Below are 20,498 nucleotides of genomic sequence, written 5' to 3'. Positions count from 1 at the left end.
CCATCATCAGTTTTTCTTCCTCTACTGAATTATTCTCATCACCTGTGATTTCTCCTAGATTGAAAACAAATAAACAGGGGTCCCTGGGTGGCACTCAGTTGGTTAAGCAACAGACTCTTGATTCCAGCTCAGGTCATGATCTCACGGTTTGTGGGATCAACCCCTGCATTGGGCTCTGCACTGATAGCACAGAGCCTGCTTATAATTCTCTCTCTCCTCCCTGCCCACCTGCCCCCCCTCCCCACTCTCTGTGCCTCTACTGCATACACGCTGTCTCTCTAAATAAAGAAATAAACCTTTTAAAATAAAATTTAAAAAAACACAACTTTTTACCTTTCAAATTCATTCCGTGAAAATTCATTTTTATTGTTGCCCCTTACAGGAAAAGTACCTGAAAGCGTTGTCTCTATATTGCTGTTTCTAATTACTCTTTCAAACAGATTACAAGGAGTTTTACTGACCCTGAACTTGTTAAGGGCACCAGCAACCTCCACATTGTTAATTGTTAATCCAGGGGTTGGTTGCAGTCCTGTCTCATTTGATTTAGGAGCATTTGACATAATACATTTGACACAATACGTTTTTAGCCATCTCAACTTCAGAGTGTGTCCAGAATCCCGTTATGTCTTACTATGTCCACTGCCACTGCTTTGGTCAACTGGAGTGCACAGTGCCTCTCTGCTTTCTGTCCACACCTCATATAATGTTATTCTCCATAGAGCAGCAAGTAGTAAAAAGTCATTCCTTTGCACAAAACTTTCCAGTGATTTCCATCTCAGTGAAAAGCAGATTCCTCACAATGGCCTCCAAGGCCTTAAAAAATGTGATCCCCGTTACCTCTTCACCTTCATCTCTGTTTTCTCTCCTTATTCACACTGCTTCAGCCTCACTGGCCACGTAGCTCTGCCTCAAGCACCTGGACTTTTACTTCTGGGTCTTAGCTGTTATTCTGCTCTTTCCTCAAATATGTACATGGCTTATGCCCTCCATGTTTTTGTTCAAATATTGATTTGTGAGCCCAACTCTGTTCACCCTTTTCAGGATTAAAACATCTCCCTATACACTCTGTATCCTTTTACATTGCCTTTTCCTCTCTCTCTTTAAAAAAAAAATTTTTAATGTTTATTTTTGAGAGAGAGACAAAGCATGAGTGGGGGAGGGGCAGAGAGAGGGGGAGACACGGAACCTGAGGCAGGCTCCAGGCTCTGAGCTGTCAGCACAGAGCCCGACGTGGGGCTTGAACTCACAGACTGTGAGATAATGACCTGAGCCGAAGTCAGACACTTAACCGACTGAGCCACCCAGGCACCATTCTTGTTTTTTCTTTTTGAGGAGGAGTGGTAAGACATTTATCCCCTTCTAACACACTTCGTATATAATTTACTTATTTATTCTGTTTCTTGTTTTTCCACTTCACTGGAATATAACCTCCACAAAAACACATTATCATTACCTGTTAACACATAACACTCTCATCAACTAGAAGAGTGCCAGGTAGTAGTATGTCTTATGTAAATATTTGTTGAATGAATTCACTTGAACCTGACAACACAAGAGAACATTTTGCATCCATTACAAAATGTTCCCTAAGATCTTGAAAGTTCTTGATGTATGTATCTTAGGCTCTCCCTCAGTAGGCAGAAGACCCAGGCCTTCTCAGTGTGACTCACACCTGTCCCTTACATGCCACCCACTCTGTCTCTTCCGTCATTTACCAGTTGAGCTGTGTGACCTAGATGTCACTCGTTCTTAGAAATTGATTTTGCTTTGCATACTTTCTCACCAATGTTTAGTTTGAATTGGGCTTAAGATGTGGTAGAATTTCCTTCCCTGTCTTTTCTGTCTAGAGCCTCTATCCTCCTTAGATTTAAGTTATTATCAAAGTTTTTTTTTTTAATAGTAACAGACTTTAATATTTCATTTAACTTTGTTACAAAAGATCCACCCATATATATATATAGTCTTACTTTTGTGTGTGTCCTCATTTTTCAGGCCTCTTAGCCCACTAAATTTATCTTCTTTCCCAGCAAATAGCTTTCCTGTGGTCATTTGTAGGACTCTGGTATACTCCACAATATTATATATCCAACTCTATTGTGAATTAACATGTTTTGTTTTGTTTTTCCTTTAGAACTAAAGGTGGTCCACAGATTGCTTATGAACGCAGCTTTAGGTGGAAACTTGCTCACTTCCGTTATTTGTGCCAGGTACTACAGTGGTAAATAAATCTTATGTTCGTAATCATTTAGTCTTATCTTTGTACTATACAAATACTATAACTTACATGATATCACGATACTATTTTTATTTTTAGTCTAACGCACTACCCAGTCACGTAAAGATCAATGTATCCCGGCAGACATTGTTCGAAGATTCCTTCCAACAGGTAAGGAAGATTTTATCAGTATAAATAGTACAGCTTGTCAGATTATATTCTATATATCTGAAGGGAGTTACAGTTTAGAAATTTTAAACCATGAACTGCCACTCACTGAGCGTGCATTATAATAATAATCATAATAAACCCCATCATGTATACAGTGATTACCAGATGCTTGACACTGGCATCTTAGGTTTATCATTTCATTTAATTCATCCTCACAACATCCCTTTGAGATAGCTATTATCATTGTGTCCATTTTAAATAAACAGCTTCTGGAGCAAGTTGACACACTTTGACATTTATTTACTTTTCTAAGACTTTATTAACTCAAACAAGTCTTGGTAAATACTACCAAATTAAAATTAAATCAGTATAGATACTCTCTTTCATTCAAGTTTTCCTTCAGTAACCTTAATGTTTATTCTTATCTCTTGTAGCTTTCTGTTTAAAGGTTATGATCTAAAAGAGACCTCATCTGAGCACACTAGTTTAAAATGGCAGTACCTGCTCTCCTATGAGACTTTATTCTTTTCTGTAACACTTATCTGACCCATTTTATTTGTCTCCCTTGTTAGAATGTAAGCTCCATGGTAGCACAGACTACTTCATTTACTGCTGTTATGCTAGTGCCTTGCACATAGCAGGTATTCAGTAAACATTTGGTGAATGAATGAACGAATGGAATATGTCTACCTTTCCTGAATCATCTGCAGAATATTTAAAGATGATAAATGAGGGGTACTTGGGTAGCTCAGTTGGTTAAGTGCCTGACTCTTGATTTCTGCTCAAGTCATGGTCTCATGATTGTGAGATACAGCCCTGTGTGGAGCTCTGCACTCAGTATGGAGCCTGCTTAAGATTCTCCCTCTCCCTTTCTTTCTGCCCCTCCCCCACTTGAGCATGCTCATACCCTGCCCCCCAGTATTACAATGATAAACTAAAATTCCTTTTGTATACAGGCACACAAGGACTTTTACATAAACAAGCCCAAATAGAATAACAGCATTCCAGACTCAACAATATTCAGATCCTAGCTGAATTTTACTAGCTGTTGGAATTTGGGCATGATATTTAATATAGCTACTATCAAAAAATTTTTTGGTTTGAGTTAAGTTTTTGGTTTGAGTTAATAAATTCTTAGCTTGTTCTAAGCTCTGTTTGAGCTTTATTTTAGTAAGTATACATCCAAGTTCATGGAACATTTACTTTGCTCTGTCCTCTGGTGTGGGGAGAATCATGGTCAATTTGATGTGCATGGTTGCCTACCAAGCGAAGTCCTGCTGGTAAGCTGTGCCATCACCCAGACACGCCAGTCTTGGCTTAGGTTTTATCATATGTGTGGTGGAATAATTCATTTTTATTCAAAAGTAAAGCCTGTTTACTAGTATCGCTAATGTAAGCCATTAAAGACTATGAAAATTGGGTATCTGTAAATAACTCTTTGCTTTAGCTGAGTTCCTTTCCTACTGATAAATGAAATCCGTGGTATAAGCAGGACCTACAACAAGCTCTTCTCATCAAATGTTGCTAGTTACAAAAATTTATAAGTCATCTTTTACAAGATTTTGGTAAAATTTGGAGAGTGACAGGGGACTGAATATTTTCTAAGCTGAAAAACTTTCTGTGTCACTTTTCCTCTTGCCACTAACCCAAAGTAGAACTACCATTTAATACTAGAAGAGGGGAAAGAGATTTTAGAAAGTGAATCACAGGAGGCATAAGAGTAAGGTACATCTCTACTGGTTTGTGGAACAAATCAATAGATCTCTTTAATTAAAGGCATTGTATGAGATAAGGAAATGTATAATTCTGGAAATACAAATGAAATTTAAGTTGAATGATTTTGGAAGAAACTTGCACTGTATATGAGTGTTAAAATATCCATGTTTTTGTTTTTAATTAGATTATGGCATTAAAACCCTATGACTTGAGGAGACGATTATATGTAATATTTAGAGGAGAAGAAGGACTTGATTATGGTGGTCTAGCAAGGTAAAATAAAAACACATATCTGCTTTGCAATAAATATATCTCCATTGTAGTGGATGTATTCTTGAAAAGATACATTTTTTCAGTAGCAATCCAGAGTTATTTTTAGAAACAAAAATTAAAATATTAGCACAGTTCTAGAGGTAACCATTATTATTCCTGTCTTGGTTATCCTTTACATTTTCTCTGCATAGAAATAAATTTGTATGTATGTGTGATATAGTACATATGCTGTTTTTTGGGTTTTTTTTTAACATCTGTTAACAGCTGTTAATATAACAATGTAGTAACTTGATTTTATCATTTTATATCGACATATTTTCCTATCATATATGGAGATAATACTCTCCTTTATTTTAATGGCACTGATACTCTAATTTAATGTCTGCATAATATTACATTGTATGCAGATATCATAATTAATAGATCAACATGCATAAGGTTTTTACTATTCTAACAGTGTATGTTGGTTTTATGTTTGTGTTTTAATCCAGTATGGATCCTTTTGAGAATAGTTTTACATTTATGAAATACATTGTTAACAGAAAATGTGAAGCAATATGATGGGAAATCCTTTTAATTTCAATTTTTTTTAATGAAACCTTAAAAAATGTTTACTTCACCCAAACCTAATTTGAAAGCAATTTATTTTTCAGCAGAACACACCTTCCTTAAATCTTTTAAAAGAATTAAACTTGCTTTTCATAGAAACACATCTTTTAAACCAATATGTCATAGTTGTACAGAATTACAAAATCACAACTTTAGTACAGTGAACAAAAACAGAAGTAGGTGGGAGCTTATATGTGGAGTTACCAGATTTGGTTAGTTAGCATATTTTCTCATCCAGTGAATTATTAAGCTTTTTCAGAAAGGAAACTAAATGTTCATATTACATCTATTTTGATTTATCTCAATTTCAGAAATTTTCAGACATTAAAAAGAAAGGTAGACGTTAGAAATGAAATGTGTTATTTTTAAAATGTCTGACTTTATAATACTCCTATTCTTGTCTGCACTCATACTTACCTCATTGGTTGGGTTTAGTTTTATATTTTGACATTTTAATGCATTTAGCCAGTTACTCCATAGTATGATTTTCTTATTCCCAGGTTCTTAATTTTGATTCATGTATTAGTTTTGGTTTATTCAAGAGTTTACAAGGGTGATATACTCCTTTAGTTTTGCATATTTGAAAATGTGTTTTTGTGCTTTTGTATATAAACAACGTCACTAGATATAAATGTCTTACGCAACACTAGTTTGTCCCCTTCTGTGTAGACCTTGCTTCACTGTCTTCTAGCATCGAATGGTACAGCACTGTGAAGTGGAAAGCCAGCACCTTATAGGAAACTTTTTTCTTTGGATGCCCACACAGTCCTTTTCCTTGAAGTTCATTAATTCATTAATTGTTGATTGTTTTATATCTTTTCTTAGGAACCTATTAAGATCTTTCTTAATTTAAGGGAAATTTTCTTCTATTATGTCTTTGAATATTTTTTCTGTTCCATTTGTTCCATTTTTCTTCAGGAACATCAGTCATGGGTATGTGGAATCTTCTTCGTCAGTCCTACCTGTCTGTCATCTTTTCTCTGATTATTTTTATCTTTGTGCTTTTCTATTTTGTTTTGATTTTCTCAAACCTATCCTCATGTCACTGTTTGCAGTACTGCCCTACATTTTGTTGCTTCTAATGTGATTTTTCTTCATTAGTGGCTTTACTGTTTTCTTCATTTTCTTCTCTAGGCTCTGCTAGCTCATCTGTTGTCTCATAATTTTTTTAACCTCTTGTATCTCTTTAGTTTATTAGAAAGTATAGAAAAGGATATGTTGAAAGTGAACTCTTCCACCTCTTATTAATTAGAATTTTTTTCTTCTTTTAATGTCAGGGTATATAGGTCAGATACCATGTTATACATAAACATTCTTCTTTTAAATGTATTCCGTTTTCTCTGGGCTTCTAGTTTGCTAAAAGTGATCTGCCGCAACTGGAAATTCTATTTCTGGTTTTTCTGTGTCTAAACACGTTCTCACGTTTCCCTGGGGACATGTCTTACCTCAGCCTTGTCACAGTGGGAAGTCACTTAGTTCAACTACTATGTTGGGACTGGATTTAGTTTTGTGGGTTAGTGTTTATCATTTCTTAGTTGATTTTGTTTAGGGAAAGACTGCCTTCTCTACCTGTCAGTTTCTGAGATTGTATTTTTAAAGCTTTAGAACAGTGTTTGTAAAAAGGCTTCCAGGCCAGATCTAGCCTGCCTAGTAATGGCCCCCACTGTGATTTAAAAATTTTTTTTTCAATTATTTGATACATTAAAGAAAATCACTAAATTATGCTTAAGAATCAAGATTTCTGAGTTCTCTTTAAAAACCGTAGACCCATGTTGGCAGCTTCTCACGTGGCATCAATTGGCTGAATCTGACTAGCTGATTCAGTCCTATAGAGTAGTATACACTCTTTTTCACTCTGTGCCCACCATTCCCCTGTCATCTAAGGACAATGATTATATGCCCAGAAATAATTCTTCCTTAAAACTGGTAATAACTTTTATTAGGGATACAGTGAAGAATGGGAGATTGGGGCTAGGTAGAGAATTGGAGGCTGTGTACAGAAGGAAGCCACTTGCTAATCACTGTAAGCATTTGAGTTTGGAACCCTGCTTTAGAAGCAATTACCGTTGAAGAGAATCTTGCAAATTGGGTTTATTTTGATATGTAAATTATTAATCTCTTATCTATTTGGATTTCATATGTATTGGACTTTGCTACATGAGGCAAAATTGATGGTAAAAAGTTAGAGAATGCTTATCACATTTAAAGGTTTCATCTTTTAAATTTTTGTTTCATTTGTAATACATTGACAATAAAAACCGTTCCTTAGCATCAGTGCGGTGTCTGTCAGTATCAACAGCAAATACTTATTAAAGCCCATTGCGTATAGATCCTAAAATGCCTATGAGTTGGTTACAAAAATATATGTAAAGATGTGGCTTTTGCTTTTGAGGAGCTTATAATCTAGTGGATGGGCAGGTCATGTATAGGAAAATGAATAATATTGTGGTTGTTACCACAATACCACAGAGTACTCAGTGATTGATACAAATAAATATGTTGAAAATTGCTTCGAAAAATTGCTTAAATGGGATGGATCTACGTTGTGCTGAAAGAAAAAGTGGGACCTACGTAGGCTGGCTTGACACTGAGGGACATAGCCAGATGAAAGTATGGCATAAAAATAAGCATGTTACCTGTGAGTGGCACTGAGTTTGTAGTCTGGATCATAAGAACTGCAGGTAACTGACTGGAGGACCAGATCATAGGAAGACTTAACTGGAGGGCTGAGGAATTGGGCAACCAAGTTACTACAGGCTGTTGAGCAGAGGTATGATATGTACATGGGTGTATTTAGGTTTGTTTTTAAATTCATGTATGTATGAAAGCTAAAAAATTATCTTTTCTTTTAGAGAATGGTTTTTCTTGCTTTCACATGAAGTTTTGAACCCCATGTATTGCTTATTTGAGTATGCTGGCAAGAACAACTATTGTCTACAAATAAATCCAGCATCAACCATTAATCCAGACCATCTTTCGTACTTCTGTTTTATTGGCCGCTTTATTGCTATGGTGAGTCCTGATTTTCCATTATTTATTTATTCATTTATTTACTTAAACTTGTTTATCTCAAAAGTATTGTAGAGAAGACTAAAAAATGATCCGCATTATCCCTTATATATATTCCCAAACTTTGTTACCAAGGAAGTCTGCCTAGAAAGGAGAATACCAAAATACAATTTATTTTTTGAGTACCTATATGAAATCAAGATTAATTATGAATACGAGGATTATTGATGTAGCCTTTTGGTCTTTAAAAGTCCTTTTAGGGGCGCCTGGGTGGCGCAGTCGGTTGAGCGTCCGACTTCAGCCAGGTCACGATCTCGCGGTCCGTGAGTTCGAGCCCCGCGTCAGGCTCTGGGCTGATGGCTCGGAGCCTGGAGCCTGTTTCCGGTTCTGTTTCTCCCTCTCTCTCTGCCCCTCCCCCGTTCATGCTCTGTCTCTCTCTGTCCCAAAAATAAATAAACGTTGAAAAAAAAATTTAAAAAAATAAAATAAAATAAAAGTCCTTTTATTTTATAAATTAAAGCATAATTATAGTGTGACTACTTTTGTATAAAAGGAAAATCTGAGTTGTATAACATTTGGACTTGACTGATGTGCTGGGAGTTTTCAGAGCTTTACAGAAGCTCTTGTGGTGTGGAACTGTTGTCTTTTCAGAAGTGTTTGTATTTGTACTTTCTTACCTGTTTATTCACTCAGCAAATATTTATTGAGCACCTACTATAGTATGGTAGTATGACAGAGGTGAGACCATGATAAAAAGACATTGTCCCCGTTCTCTCTCTAACCCTTCTGTTAGAAGGGTTAACACGTAACAAATACAGAATAACACATAAGTATGTGCCGAGGAACAAGGAGTGTTGCTTTTTTATATGGCACGATTAGAAGTGGCCTCTCTGAGGGGTCACACATGAACATAAAAGTGAAAGCAAAGAATTGAATGATGTATATATCTTGGAGAATAACATTCTAGACATAAGGAAGAGCAAGAAAAAGTCTCCAAAGTGTAGTTACATTTTTGATTGGGAAATGGCATGCCTGGAGCAGAGTATATGAGAGAGAATGTGGTGGGAGATGGGGTTGAAAGGTACTGTGTGGGACCTCTAGGAAATTCACTTAAGGGTTGTGAGCAGGAAATAACATGATCAAAATAACATGATCTGACTTAGCTTTTATGAAATTTATCTTGCTGCTGTGTAGGAAAGAGACTATAATTGCGTGCAGAGAAGAGCAACAGTAGAAGCAGAGAGACCATTTATGACAATCCACGTGAGAGATGATAGTGGCTTTGGACTTAAGTGGTGTAGCAGTTGAGATCGTCGTGAGAAGTGGTTTGGATTCGGGGATATATTCTGTAGTTAGAGTTAACAGGGTTTTCAGACAGCTTAGATGCATAGTGTGAGAGAGTCAAGTATGGCGTCAAAATGTGTCTGGTTGCAGTGGCTGTCTCCTAAGGTGGCACAGCTGTGGCAAGAGCAAATTTGGGGGATTGGGAAAAATCAAGAAACTGGATTTGGTTTGTTAAGTTTTAGATACCTATAGATCCAAATGGAGATGTAGAGTAGGTGGATATAGAAGTCTGGTGATGAGAGGGTATCTAGATAGATAGGGCTTTGTGATCTTTTAAGGAATAAGTGTGGACAGAGAAGAAGGTTAAGGACATTGCAGGTCAAGGAGATGAGAAGGAACCAGCAAAAGAGCCGAGGCCGTGGAGGAGGTAGGAGACTCAAATAAGAACCTTGCTAGAAGATGAGGGAAGATGATCAGCTGTGTTCGGTTCTGGTAGGCTGAGCAAGATGAGGTATGGGAAGCAACCATTTGATTTGGCCAGGGGAAAGGCATTCCGGAGCAGTACAGAGGAATGGTTGGTGGGGGTGAAATCCAGAGAGAATGGAAGAGGAAATGGAGACAACAAATATAAACCTTTTAAGGAAGTTTGCTTCCTTTTAGGGAAATTGGGCAGTGTCTAGAAATAAATAAGGAATGGGTGGGGAATAAACCATTTATCTGCAGATGATGATGGCCAAGTAAGAGGAAAGAATTTGGTGAGGTCAAAGAGATAGGGACTATGGGAGCAATGACCTTGAGTAGGAGAGATGAAGAGATCTGCGTAGTCCACATAGAAGTAATAGATGACTTAATACAGTAAATAGATTCAGTTGCTTATAGTGAGCAGATCTGATGGAACACACAAAAATTCTCTTCTGATGGCTTTTCCCTCACTGAAATAGACGGCAAAATCATAGGCTCAGTGGGAGTGGGGAAAAGAAGTATTTGAGGAATGAAATAGTCATCTGGGAGAGTGAATGTAGTGGGGCATTAGGATTACCAGGTAGCACTAAGCTCCCACTCGAGGTTGTTGGTCATGAACCAGTCACCATGGTTGTATATGCATTTCTAGCATGCTTCAGCGCCCAGACACAGGCAGCGAGTAGCTTAAGAGTTGTGTTTAGCAGGGTTTTATATTTTGCCAGAAATTCATTGAAGGGAAGCTGGGTTTGGAGGTATACAAGGGAGTAATTTTAATGACTAATGGTGGAATCAAAATTGAATAAGGGGAGAAATAACTTTTTTGAGAAGCTGAGAAACAGTGATAAGTTTCTATGTATTTTTTAGATCCCAGTGGGGTCAAAAGTTGCAGGTATCACTGCAAAAGGCAGTGAGCTGGCAAATTAGGTGGTGGTTGAAATTGAGTTTGTGAAGAAATACAGTGGTTGCTAATAACAGTATCTAAGGTATGATGTCAAGAACGTTTAGCTAAATGAAAAACTAAGATCACTGAAAGGACTAAAAAGTCAGGAAAGTAAGAGAATCATCATTATAGATGTTAGACTGTCCAAAATTATTTATGACGGTAGCACAGAAGAACACAGCATTGATGGAGTAACAAGGAGAAACCCAGAGATCTAGGGATGATAGCAGTGAAATGCGGACAGGGGTGGGGTGGTTAGCCACCAATGACAGTGTGAAGGCATGAGCTTAAAGACAGGCAGATTTAGGGAGGAGGAAATAGTAATGAAGAGCAACATATGCCTTACTTCCAGGCCTGGTGACAGGGGGATGGGAGAGAAACAGCACCCCTTTGGGAGGACGTAGAAGCAGAGTCCTCAGAAAAACACTAGATTTTTGTTAAGCAAGATGCTAAAGGATCTTCAAAGAATGATTTGAGTATATGAGCGATTTTGCTGATGGATCACGAGCCTCACAGGGTAGAGCATAGAGATGGTTTTGGGAGTTAGGGGAGGTGTGAGAAATGGAATTAGATTTTTAGATGGATGGGCAGTTGGTGGCGAGAATTGGGGTGCTGAGGGGATCTGGCGCTTCCTGCTTTGGCTGTTGTGAGCAGGTGTGAAAGCAAATGCTGTTAGTCCTGGAAATCTCTTAGGCAACTGTGGTCAGAAGAGGCGTGAAGAAGAGGTCTTGCCAGGTGCGTGCACGGGAGTGCTGAGGCTCCTTCTGTATTTCTGCATCCAATTAGGTTAATTTAATTTATAAAACACTGGAAAGAGTGGGGGTTTTGGTACTGTTCTTTTATTTTCCTTATAGTTATCAATAGGACATGATATAGTTAAGTGTTATTTAACTCTGTCATTTGTTTTTCATACTTAGCATTTTATATAATTGGTTTTCATGATTTACGCTGGTTACTTATTTAAGTGCTTATTTTGGCCTGTGAAAATCTCATGGCCTGAGAAATCTCATGATTTCTCTGTTATTGTGTGCTTTGAATAAGAAAATTACTGTTTTATAAATTTTTAAGTAAAATTTTTTGTTTTTCTTGGCAGGCACTTTTTCATGGGAAGTTTATTGATACTGGTTTCTCTTTACCATTCTACAAGCGTATGCTAAGCAAAAAACTGACTATTAAGGATTTGGAGTCTATTGATACTGAATTTTATAACTCCCTTATCTGGATAAGGTTTGAAGATTTGTCTTTCAGTAAGGCATTTTCTTGAAGACAATTTAGATATCTGGTTAATTAGTCCATATATGTTTTTATCACCCAGAGACAACAACATTGAAGAATGTGGCTTAGAAATGTACTTTTCTGTTGACATGGAAATTTTGGGAAAGGTTACTTCACATGACCTGAAGTTGGGAGGTTCCAATATCCTCGTGACTGAGGAGAACAAAGATGAATATATTGGGTAAGGTGATATACTTGGTTGGCCTTAATTTCTAGAACTTCTAAAGCATGTCAGAACTAACAACTCTGTCTGTACCCTTCATTTGATTCCATGTTCACTCCTCTGGGAAGCTGTTCCACATTCATTCCCCCTTTCACGTATCCTTTTCTGTCATTTGCTCTCTACTTAATCTTCATCTCAGTTTATAAACATGCTCTCACAGGACTAAAAAATTCAAATGTACTAAAATAACTTCCCTTGCCTCTCATGGCTTAACATTTATTTAAGTTCTTCTCAACAGTACCAATCAGTGTCTAGAAATGAGAATAGTGACCTTCAGTTTCCCACTCCCGCTTGCTATATGCATTCCCATCTTTGTCCAGATCAAAAATTATAGAACATTGGTGCTAAAAAGGACTTTGCAAAGACTGTGCAGTTTCATTATTTCTAGATGAAGAACCTAGGGTGCTCTGTTATAACAGTAGTAGCAAAGCCCAGCCTGTAGCCCAAGCCGTGACCAGTAATCTAATGCTCGATTCCTCTTCCATCTCACGTTTCCTCTTTAACTTTTTTCACAGTGCCCACCACAGCCTCTGTTTTGAAACTGTTCCTTTGAATCCCGTGATCTGCACCTCATGGATTTTCTTTAATTTCTCTTTAACGATGGTTATCTAGAACTCCTTTTCCTAAATGTGGATATTTTTCCAAGGTTCTTTATTCAACCTGCTTCTCTAAATAGACTGGCACCATGGCTTCAGTTTTCTAATAAAGTAATATCTGAACTTTAGAAATAATTTCCAGGTAGATCCATACTTTTCCATGAAAGAACCAGATAATATTTTAGGCTTGTGAGTCGCATACAATCTCTCTTGGAACTATTCCACTCTGCTGTTGCAGCACAAAAGCACATAGACAAAATATGAACAGATACGTGTTCCTATGTTTCCAACAAAATTACTGTGGACTCTGAAATTTGATTTCATATAATTTTCAAGTCAGATAATCTTTGAATATTTTCTCAATCATTTTTAAAAAGTAAAGACTATTCTTAGCTTACATGCTGTACAGAAAACAGGTGATGGGCTGGATTGGGCCCATGGGCCATAGTTTGTCAACTCCTCAACGACTAAATCAAGTTAAAATCAAATTTCTTTCTGTTATTTTTTCTATTGCCTTACTTGGCCTTGTTATCTCTATTAATGGTACTACCCTTGGATTCTTGGTGCCATCATCGTCTCAGACTTTATGTTCTTGATACTTGTTTCAAAAATGGGATCATATCATACTCTCTAGCTTGCTTTTTCCATCCTCTAGGTCAGTAGAGATAGACCTAACACATTTTCTAATAGCTAGATAAATTATGGTATACCCATTCTATAGTAGTCCTTTCTGCTAGTAAGTGTCATTCAGATTGTGTCCAGTTTGGGCCACTACAAACAAAGGCAAAGAAAACTTCCTTAAGTAAAGCTGTGTGTATCTGCTGCTTTTGTCTTTGTGGCATAGATTTCTAAAGTGAGGTAATTTCGTCAAAGACTGTTTAATTGATGTATTGCTTTTGCAAAAGGACATAGCTAACAATCCTTTCTTCCCTTTTTAACCCATAAAATTGCTATGGCCTTTCAATTTCACATCCTTAATGTCTCTTTGCCTATTAAGTTAATGCAGCTATTCCAGTGTGGCATTCTAGGCCTCTTCCTATTTTTCTGCTTAATTAGTTTTCTCTGAGAGGAGAAAACCAGTTTAATAACTGATTTTCTTCTTTATGTATCTTTATATTCTCTGAGGTATTTTTGTTTTGCTTCTTTGTCATATAGTGAGCATTTATTACTCGTATTGTAAATAGCTAAATTGTTTTTTCCATTTTGAAAACAGTATGTTTCCAAAGATAGTTCCATAAGGCGCTGGGCTTTTTGTATTCAAGCCATAAGCTTTCCACAGAAACCAACAATAGCTATTAAATAGCACATCTGAAGCATTTTTAAAATGCTGTCAATGTTTTCAAATATCAAAAGCAGATTAAATAAAATTTCATCATATAAAGGCCATATTTAGTTTGCTACTTTATATTTTATATTTTGTGTTAAGGTGATAACTGGTTTTTAAAGAGTTGCCCATGTAATACCTGTTATATAAGAGTTGATATCTAAAAAAAAAAAAACGTTGAAAAAAAAAAAAAAAAAGGGCGCCTGGGTGGCGCAGTCGGTTAAGCATCCCCACTTCAGCCAGGTCACGATCTCGCGGTCCGTGAGTTCGAGCCCCGCGTCAGGCTCTGGGCTGATGGCTCAGAGCCTGGAGCCTGTTTCCGATTCTGTGTCTCCCTCTCTCTCTGCCCCTCCCCCGTTCATGCTCTGTCTCTCTCTGTCCCAAAAATAAAAAAATAAAAAAATAAAAAAATAAAAAAACGTTGAAAAAAAAAAGAGTTGATATCTAATCTTGAATATAACAATTTTTGCTTAATTGTTTCAGTTTCTGAAACAATAACAGACTTTAATCTTGTTTTTTTTTTAATCTTGCTCTTTAAAATTATGTAAGAATACTATTCTTTTTTAATTGTGATATTTTGGTTTTAGTGTACCGCAGTTAATATCTGAGTAAATGAATGGTAGAGAGATGTATGAAATGCTGTCAGAATCCAAAGTGGGATTGATTCTGCTAGGACTCAGGAAAGTTTTTCCCACGGCATTGCATGTTAGGTCTGAAAAGATGGAGTGCTTTTTGGAGGGAGGGAAATAGCAAAAGCAGAGGAATTGAGGTATTAAAGGGATTAGTTTATCCCAAGAATCTACAGCCACAGAGGAGATATAGTGGCTAGCTAGGAGCCTTGAATGGTAGCCAGATTTGCATTAGTCTAGGGAAACTTTTATGTCTAAGAAACCTGGATTTTTGCTCTAATAGGAGAGTCATCAAAAACAAACGAAAACTAAGATGAAATGATCAGAATTATTTCTGGAAGGCTAATCCTAGCATCTTTGTGGAGGATGAATTGGGAGGGATGGATGGAAGTGGGGGGAGTAGTTAGAGATATGAACATAGTTAAAAGGCTCTTTCAAACTTCTGGTAGTTGGTATTGTAGACCTACCTGAAACAGGTGAGGTAAAAATGAGGGAATGGATTTTTGAGGATATTATAGGAATAGAATAGTTCAGATTCAATGATTGATTACATGTAGTGGGGGAAATACTAGTAAATGAAATATTTGAGGTTTCTGAATTGGTTAACAGTTTAACATGTTAATTATCTTTAAGTAGTAAAGAGCTAGAAAAGGCAGAGAGCTCAGTGATGCCAACATTTATGGACCAGTGAAACCAATGAAAGGAACAAAGTAGCTAAGTCAGTTAAGGAGCGGTGGTATTGTCAGATTAGAGAACTCTCTGAGGGTTGGGAATGCTAACACCCAGTGTTACAGGAAGTTCATGCGACAGGAGTAATTTTGAAGAGGGCATTGGGCTTGGCAATTGAGACTTCTTTGGTGACATATGTGAAGAGATTTGTTTATCCCCCAGAGTGAAATCTTGAAAACCCAGACCATTACAGTGGTTTAAAATTTGGATGAATAGAGCTGAGAAGTGGAGACAGGATAGAGTAATCTTCTAATAGGAGTGGTGGTAAAGAGCAAAGACAGTAGTTAAAAGCAAACACTGAGTTGAAGGGAGGGTTTTGGAAAATAATGGTCTGAGCATCCATGTGGGCAAATGGGAAGTGGGGTAGGAAGGTAGAGTTGAGGGCTTGGGCAAAAGAAGGTGAGTTATTGATGAAGAAAATTGTAGAGGCAGCAAGGATGAAAAGTTTGCCTCAGCAGAGAATAAAATCAGCTTCCTTTGGGACACGGGAAGAGGCGTTTGGAAGGGGAGGAATGTGGATAATCGCCTTTCCCTTTGTCTGCTGTTTCTGGTGTCTTCTCCTCATCAGTAGTCTGTGCTGCTTCCACAGGGACCTCCAGACCCACCTACTTTCAGGGCCCCTTGTATAGATTCTGCGTCACTATATAGATTCTCTTCCTTACTTCTTTTTATTACACTTCCCTCCTGTATGTCTGCATTATATGTGTCCTCGGAATGTTTCTTCTCATCTTTTCTATTCTTTTAGGAAATCTTTGTGTTCTCTCTAATGAATTAACATGTAAAGAACCAGTTCCCCAGCTTTAAGCCTTCTCAGACAGAGGGACCATACCGCATTTAAGCATATGGCCTGCAGACAGACTGTTACCGAGACAGTCCCTTGCTTTCCCCGCTGTGCAAGGCTGAGTCAGAGTTCTCAAGTCTCCCTTGGCAAATGGTTTGCTGGTAGGAGAACCTGTTGAATGACTGTAGCCTTTCCCTTACTGTGTCAGTTAGACAATATCTGGAATTATTTGTTACACATGAACAGGAAATAGTGGCTGTCTTACTGACAAATAAAGAACTTCCTATTTTGAAAAGCATCCTTTCTAGCCACAGATGTGCTAGAACTGATTTCCTCATGGAGAAACATGTTATATACATAAACACACAAACATGTATATGTTACATATGTATGGTATATTTGGAAAAAGAGACGGAATTTTAGAAGTAGTTGGTGTTTCTAAGCTTTTACCTCACATGCAGATTAACTATTTTTAAATATTGTTTTTATTTTCAGTTTAATGACAGAGTGGCGTTTTTCTCGAGGAGTGCAAGAACAGACCAAAGCTTTCCTTGATGGTTTTAATGAAGTTGTTCCTCTTCAGTGGCTCCAGTACTTTGATGAAAAAGAATTGGAGGTTAGGCTTTTTTATTATGCTGTTTAGAAAATGTTAATGGGAGGAGGGACTGTTTTTGTGCTTCTACAGGATGTCCACACATTTTTAAATGATGTGGCACAATCTTGAGTTCTCTTATCCATCTCAGTGTTCAAGATGTATTAAAATCCCAGCATGGGGTGATGGTCTTAAGTTCTCTAAACCATGATGATGTCATGGGCACAAAGTCATTAATCAGTGCCCCCTATCCTGAAGAATGAGTTCAACCTTGTTAATAACTTGGGGAACTTAATAAAATCCTGGGTTAGTAGTGAGTTGCCCCAAAGATCAGTTTTTTAAGTCATGAGTTCTTAGTGGTCTTAACTGTATTCAGACTTATTAGAAGTATATCATCAGAACTTCTTTTTTTGGAGGGATGTGGGAAAGTACACACGACAAAATTTACCATTTTGAATATTTTTAATTGTACAGTTCAGTAATGTTAAGTATATTCCCATTATTGTGCAACCAATCTCCAGCACTTTTTCATTTTGCAAAACTGAAATTCTATACAGGTCCCCATTTCTCCTTCTTGGCCCCGCCATTCTACTTTCTATGAGTTTAACTACTCTTGGTGTCTCCTGTAAGTGAAATAATGCAGTATTTGTCTTACTATGACTGGCTTATTTACTTAACATAATGTTCCTCATAGTTGATTCATATTGTAGCATGTGTAAGAATTCCTTCCCTTTTTAAGGCTGAATAGTATTCCATTGTATGTATATATCTATACATTTTGTTTATTCATCAGTCAATGGATATTTGGGTTGCTACTACCTTTTGGTTTACCGTAAATAAAACTGCCATGAACATGGATCTATAGATATCTCTTAGAGAGTCTGTTTTCAGTTCTTTTAGATGTATACTCAGGAGTGGTATTGGTGAATCATATAGTAAATCTATGTTTAATTATTTGAGGAACTACCACACTTCTATAGTGGCTGTACCATTTTACATTCCCACCAAAAGTGTGCACAGGTTCCAGTTTCTTCACATCTTTGCCCACACTTGGTATTTTCTGTTTTATTTTATTATAGTAATGGGTATAAGGTGATATCCCATTGTGGTTGCGATTTATATTTCTCTAATGATTAGTTATGGTGAATTCTTGAAGTCTTCTTTCCCCATATAGATTAGAACACAAGGCAGGGCTGTAGGGAAAGTCCTTGGTATTTCTTTTCTGCCTCCTTTGGGTATAGTGTTTTAACTTTAGCCATCTTTGGTTCTCTGTTAAGACACCATAATCAAATGTGCATATAAAAAGTTAGCATGATGATTTATATATACAGTAATATTCCCTTATAGAAATTTGCCTTCTGGTAACTGACAAGTATATGAAAATAAGGACTTTGAGCCTGGATGACATGCAGACTCTATAAATCTGGCTAACATCTCTTTCTTAATAGCTTGACTACACAGATTAGCAGAAACACATCAGAAGAATAGAATGGAAGATATCAGTATTTAATCTTTTTTTTAAATCACACACTTCATTAAGAATCTGAAGAAAATTAAATAATTTTGTGTCTTCAAAATGTATACACCTAAAGTATTCCATACCATTAAGAGCTCCTATTTTAACACTTTTCCAAAGAAGACATCCAGATGGCTAACAGACATGTGAAAAGATGCTCAACATCACTCATCATCAGGAAAATACAAATCAAAACCACAATGAGATACCACCTCACACCTGTCAGAATGACTAAAATTAACAACCCAGGCAACAACAGATGTTTGTGAGGATGCAGAGAAAGAGGAAGGAACTCTTTTGTACTGCTGGTGGGAATGCAAACTGGTGCAGCCACTCTGGAAAACAGGATGGAAGTTCCTCAAAAAATTAAAAATAGAGCTACCCCATGACTCAGCAATTGCACTACTAGGTATTTATCCAAAGGATACAGGAGTGCTGATTCAAAAGGGCATATACACCCCAATGTTCATAGCAGCACTGCTGACAATAGCCAAAGTATGGAAAAAGCCCAAATGTCCATCAACTGATGAATGGATAAATAAGATTTGGTATATCTATACAATGGAATATTACTTGGCAATGAAAAAGAATGAAATCTTGCCATTTGCAACAACATGGATGGAACTAGAGTGTATTATGCTAAGCAAAATAAGTCAGAGAAAGACAAATATCATATGATTTCTTCACTCATGTGGAATTTAAGAAGCAAAACAGATGAACATAGGAGAAGGGAAGCAAAAATAAGATAAAAACAGAAAGGGAAACAAACCATAAGAGACTCTTAAATATAGAGAACAAATTGAGGATTGCTGGTGGGGTGTTGGGTCGGGGGGATGGGCTAAATAGGCGATGCGCATTAAGGACGGCATTTGTTGGGATGAGCACTGGGTGTTATATGTAAGTGATGAATCACTAAATTCTGTTCCTGAAATCATTATTATATTATATGTTAACTAACTTGGATTTAAATCTTTTAAAAACTAATAAAAAAGCTCCTACTTTGGAGGCATACCTAGTGAAAGAGGGATATTACAGCCAGAGTCCAACATTAGAGCAGAGATGAAACTAAGACAGTAGATCTGAAAGGGTATGAAGAGACGCATAGTTTCATATAGCCCTTGGTAGATACAGTTGTCTCATGCATAGCCCTGTGAAATAGTTTGACCATGTGTTAGTTTCCTTTTACATATAAGGGGACTAAAGCTCTTATTGTTACTGATTTGCCTTTAGTTCATGGTACAGAACTGTGAGAAAATATAGATCTTTTTTGTTGTTATTTTTGCTTTATCTTGATTTTTATTGTTCTTTTACATCCATTCATCATCTCTCTTAACCATGAATAATACCACAATAATGGGCATGTATACCATTATTGAAAATAATGATTATTGATAATCATGCCCCTTTACAAGTTAAAATGTTTCAACTATGAAGATGTAACAATCATTCTTTATAAAAACTCTCATCACAGTAGGAATAGAAGGCCACTTTCTCAGTTTGTTAAAGAGGATCAACGAATAAGATAAACCCTGACATCATTGTGAATGGTAGTATCTTAAATATTTCATATTGAGATTAGGAACAGGGGCAAAACTCTCATCCTTTATATTACCCACTATACTAGATATTCCCCACTGGCCCAGCCAGTGCAGTAAAGCAAAAGTAGAAACAAAAAGCATAAAGACTGGAAAGAAGTAAAATGGCCTTTATCCATGGATAATAACATATGATAGTCAACTTAGAAACTCCTAAAGAACCTACCAAAGAAAAAAACCACTAGAAATAACAGCAAATTTAACAAGACTGTAGGATAGAAGGTCAGTAATTAAAAAATCAAGTATATATTTTCTATGTACCGGCAACAAATGCTTAGAAATTGAAATTTTAAAGTTTTATTTACTAACGCATCAAAAAAATAAATGTAACCAAAGGCATGGAAGACCTCTGTACTGAAAACACAAGACATTGCTCAGAAAAATTAAAGATGACTTGGAGCGCCTGCATGGTTTCAGTGAGTTAAGTGTCCAACTCCTGATTTCAGCTCAGGTCATGATCTCATGGTTCGTGAGATCAAGCCCTGTATGGGGGTCTGTGCTGATAGTGCAGAGTCTGTTTGGGATTCTCTCTCCCTCCCTCTCTTTCAACATAAATAAA

The 20,498-nt window shown here is 36.9% G+C and overlaps 1 protein-coding gene across 7 annotated transcripts in view; it reads left to right on the top strand.

Moving 5' to 3' along the window:
• Positions 1–20,498, top strand: part of WWP1 (WW domain containing E3 ubiquitin protein ligase 1) — a 134,954-nt gene that overhangs the window by 101,168 nt on the left and 13,288 nt on the right. For all 7 annotated transcript variants that reach the window (XM_030303831.1, XM_032591890.1, XM_030303826.1 and 4 more), the window contains 7 exons: positions 2,132–2,207; positions 2,315–2,386; positions 4,287–4,375; positions 7,837–7,996; positions 11,773–11,906; positions 11,995–12,135; positions 16,732–16,852. In XM_030303831.1, the coding sequence (XP_030159691.1) occupies positions 2,132–2,207; positions 2,315–2,386; positions 4,287–4,375; positions 7,837–7,996; positions 11,773–11,906; positions 11,995–12,135; positions 16,732–16,852 (793 nt within the window). The remainder of the gene's footprint in view (positions 1–2,131; positions 2,208–2,314; positions 2,387–4,286; positions 4,376–7,836; positions 7,997–11,772; positions 11,907–11,994; positions 12,136–16,731; positions 16,853–20,498) is intronic.

The sequence above is a fragment of the Lynx canadensis genome, chromosome F2 (genome assembly GCF_007474595.2).
Source record: "Lynx canadensis isolate LIC74 chromosome F2, mLynCan4.pri.v2, whole genome shotgun sequence".
Classification (NCBI taxonomy): domain Eukaryota; kingdom Metazoa; phylum Chordata; class Mammalia; order Carnivora; family Felidae; genus Lynx; species Lynx canadensis.
The sequence above is the reverse complement of the archived record's forward strand: the minus strand, read 5'-3'. Positions and strand labels throughout refer to the sequence as shown.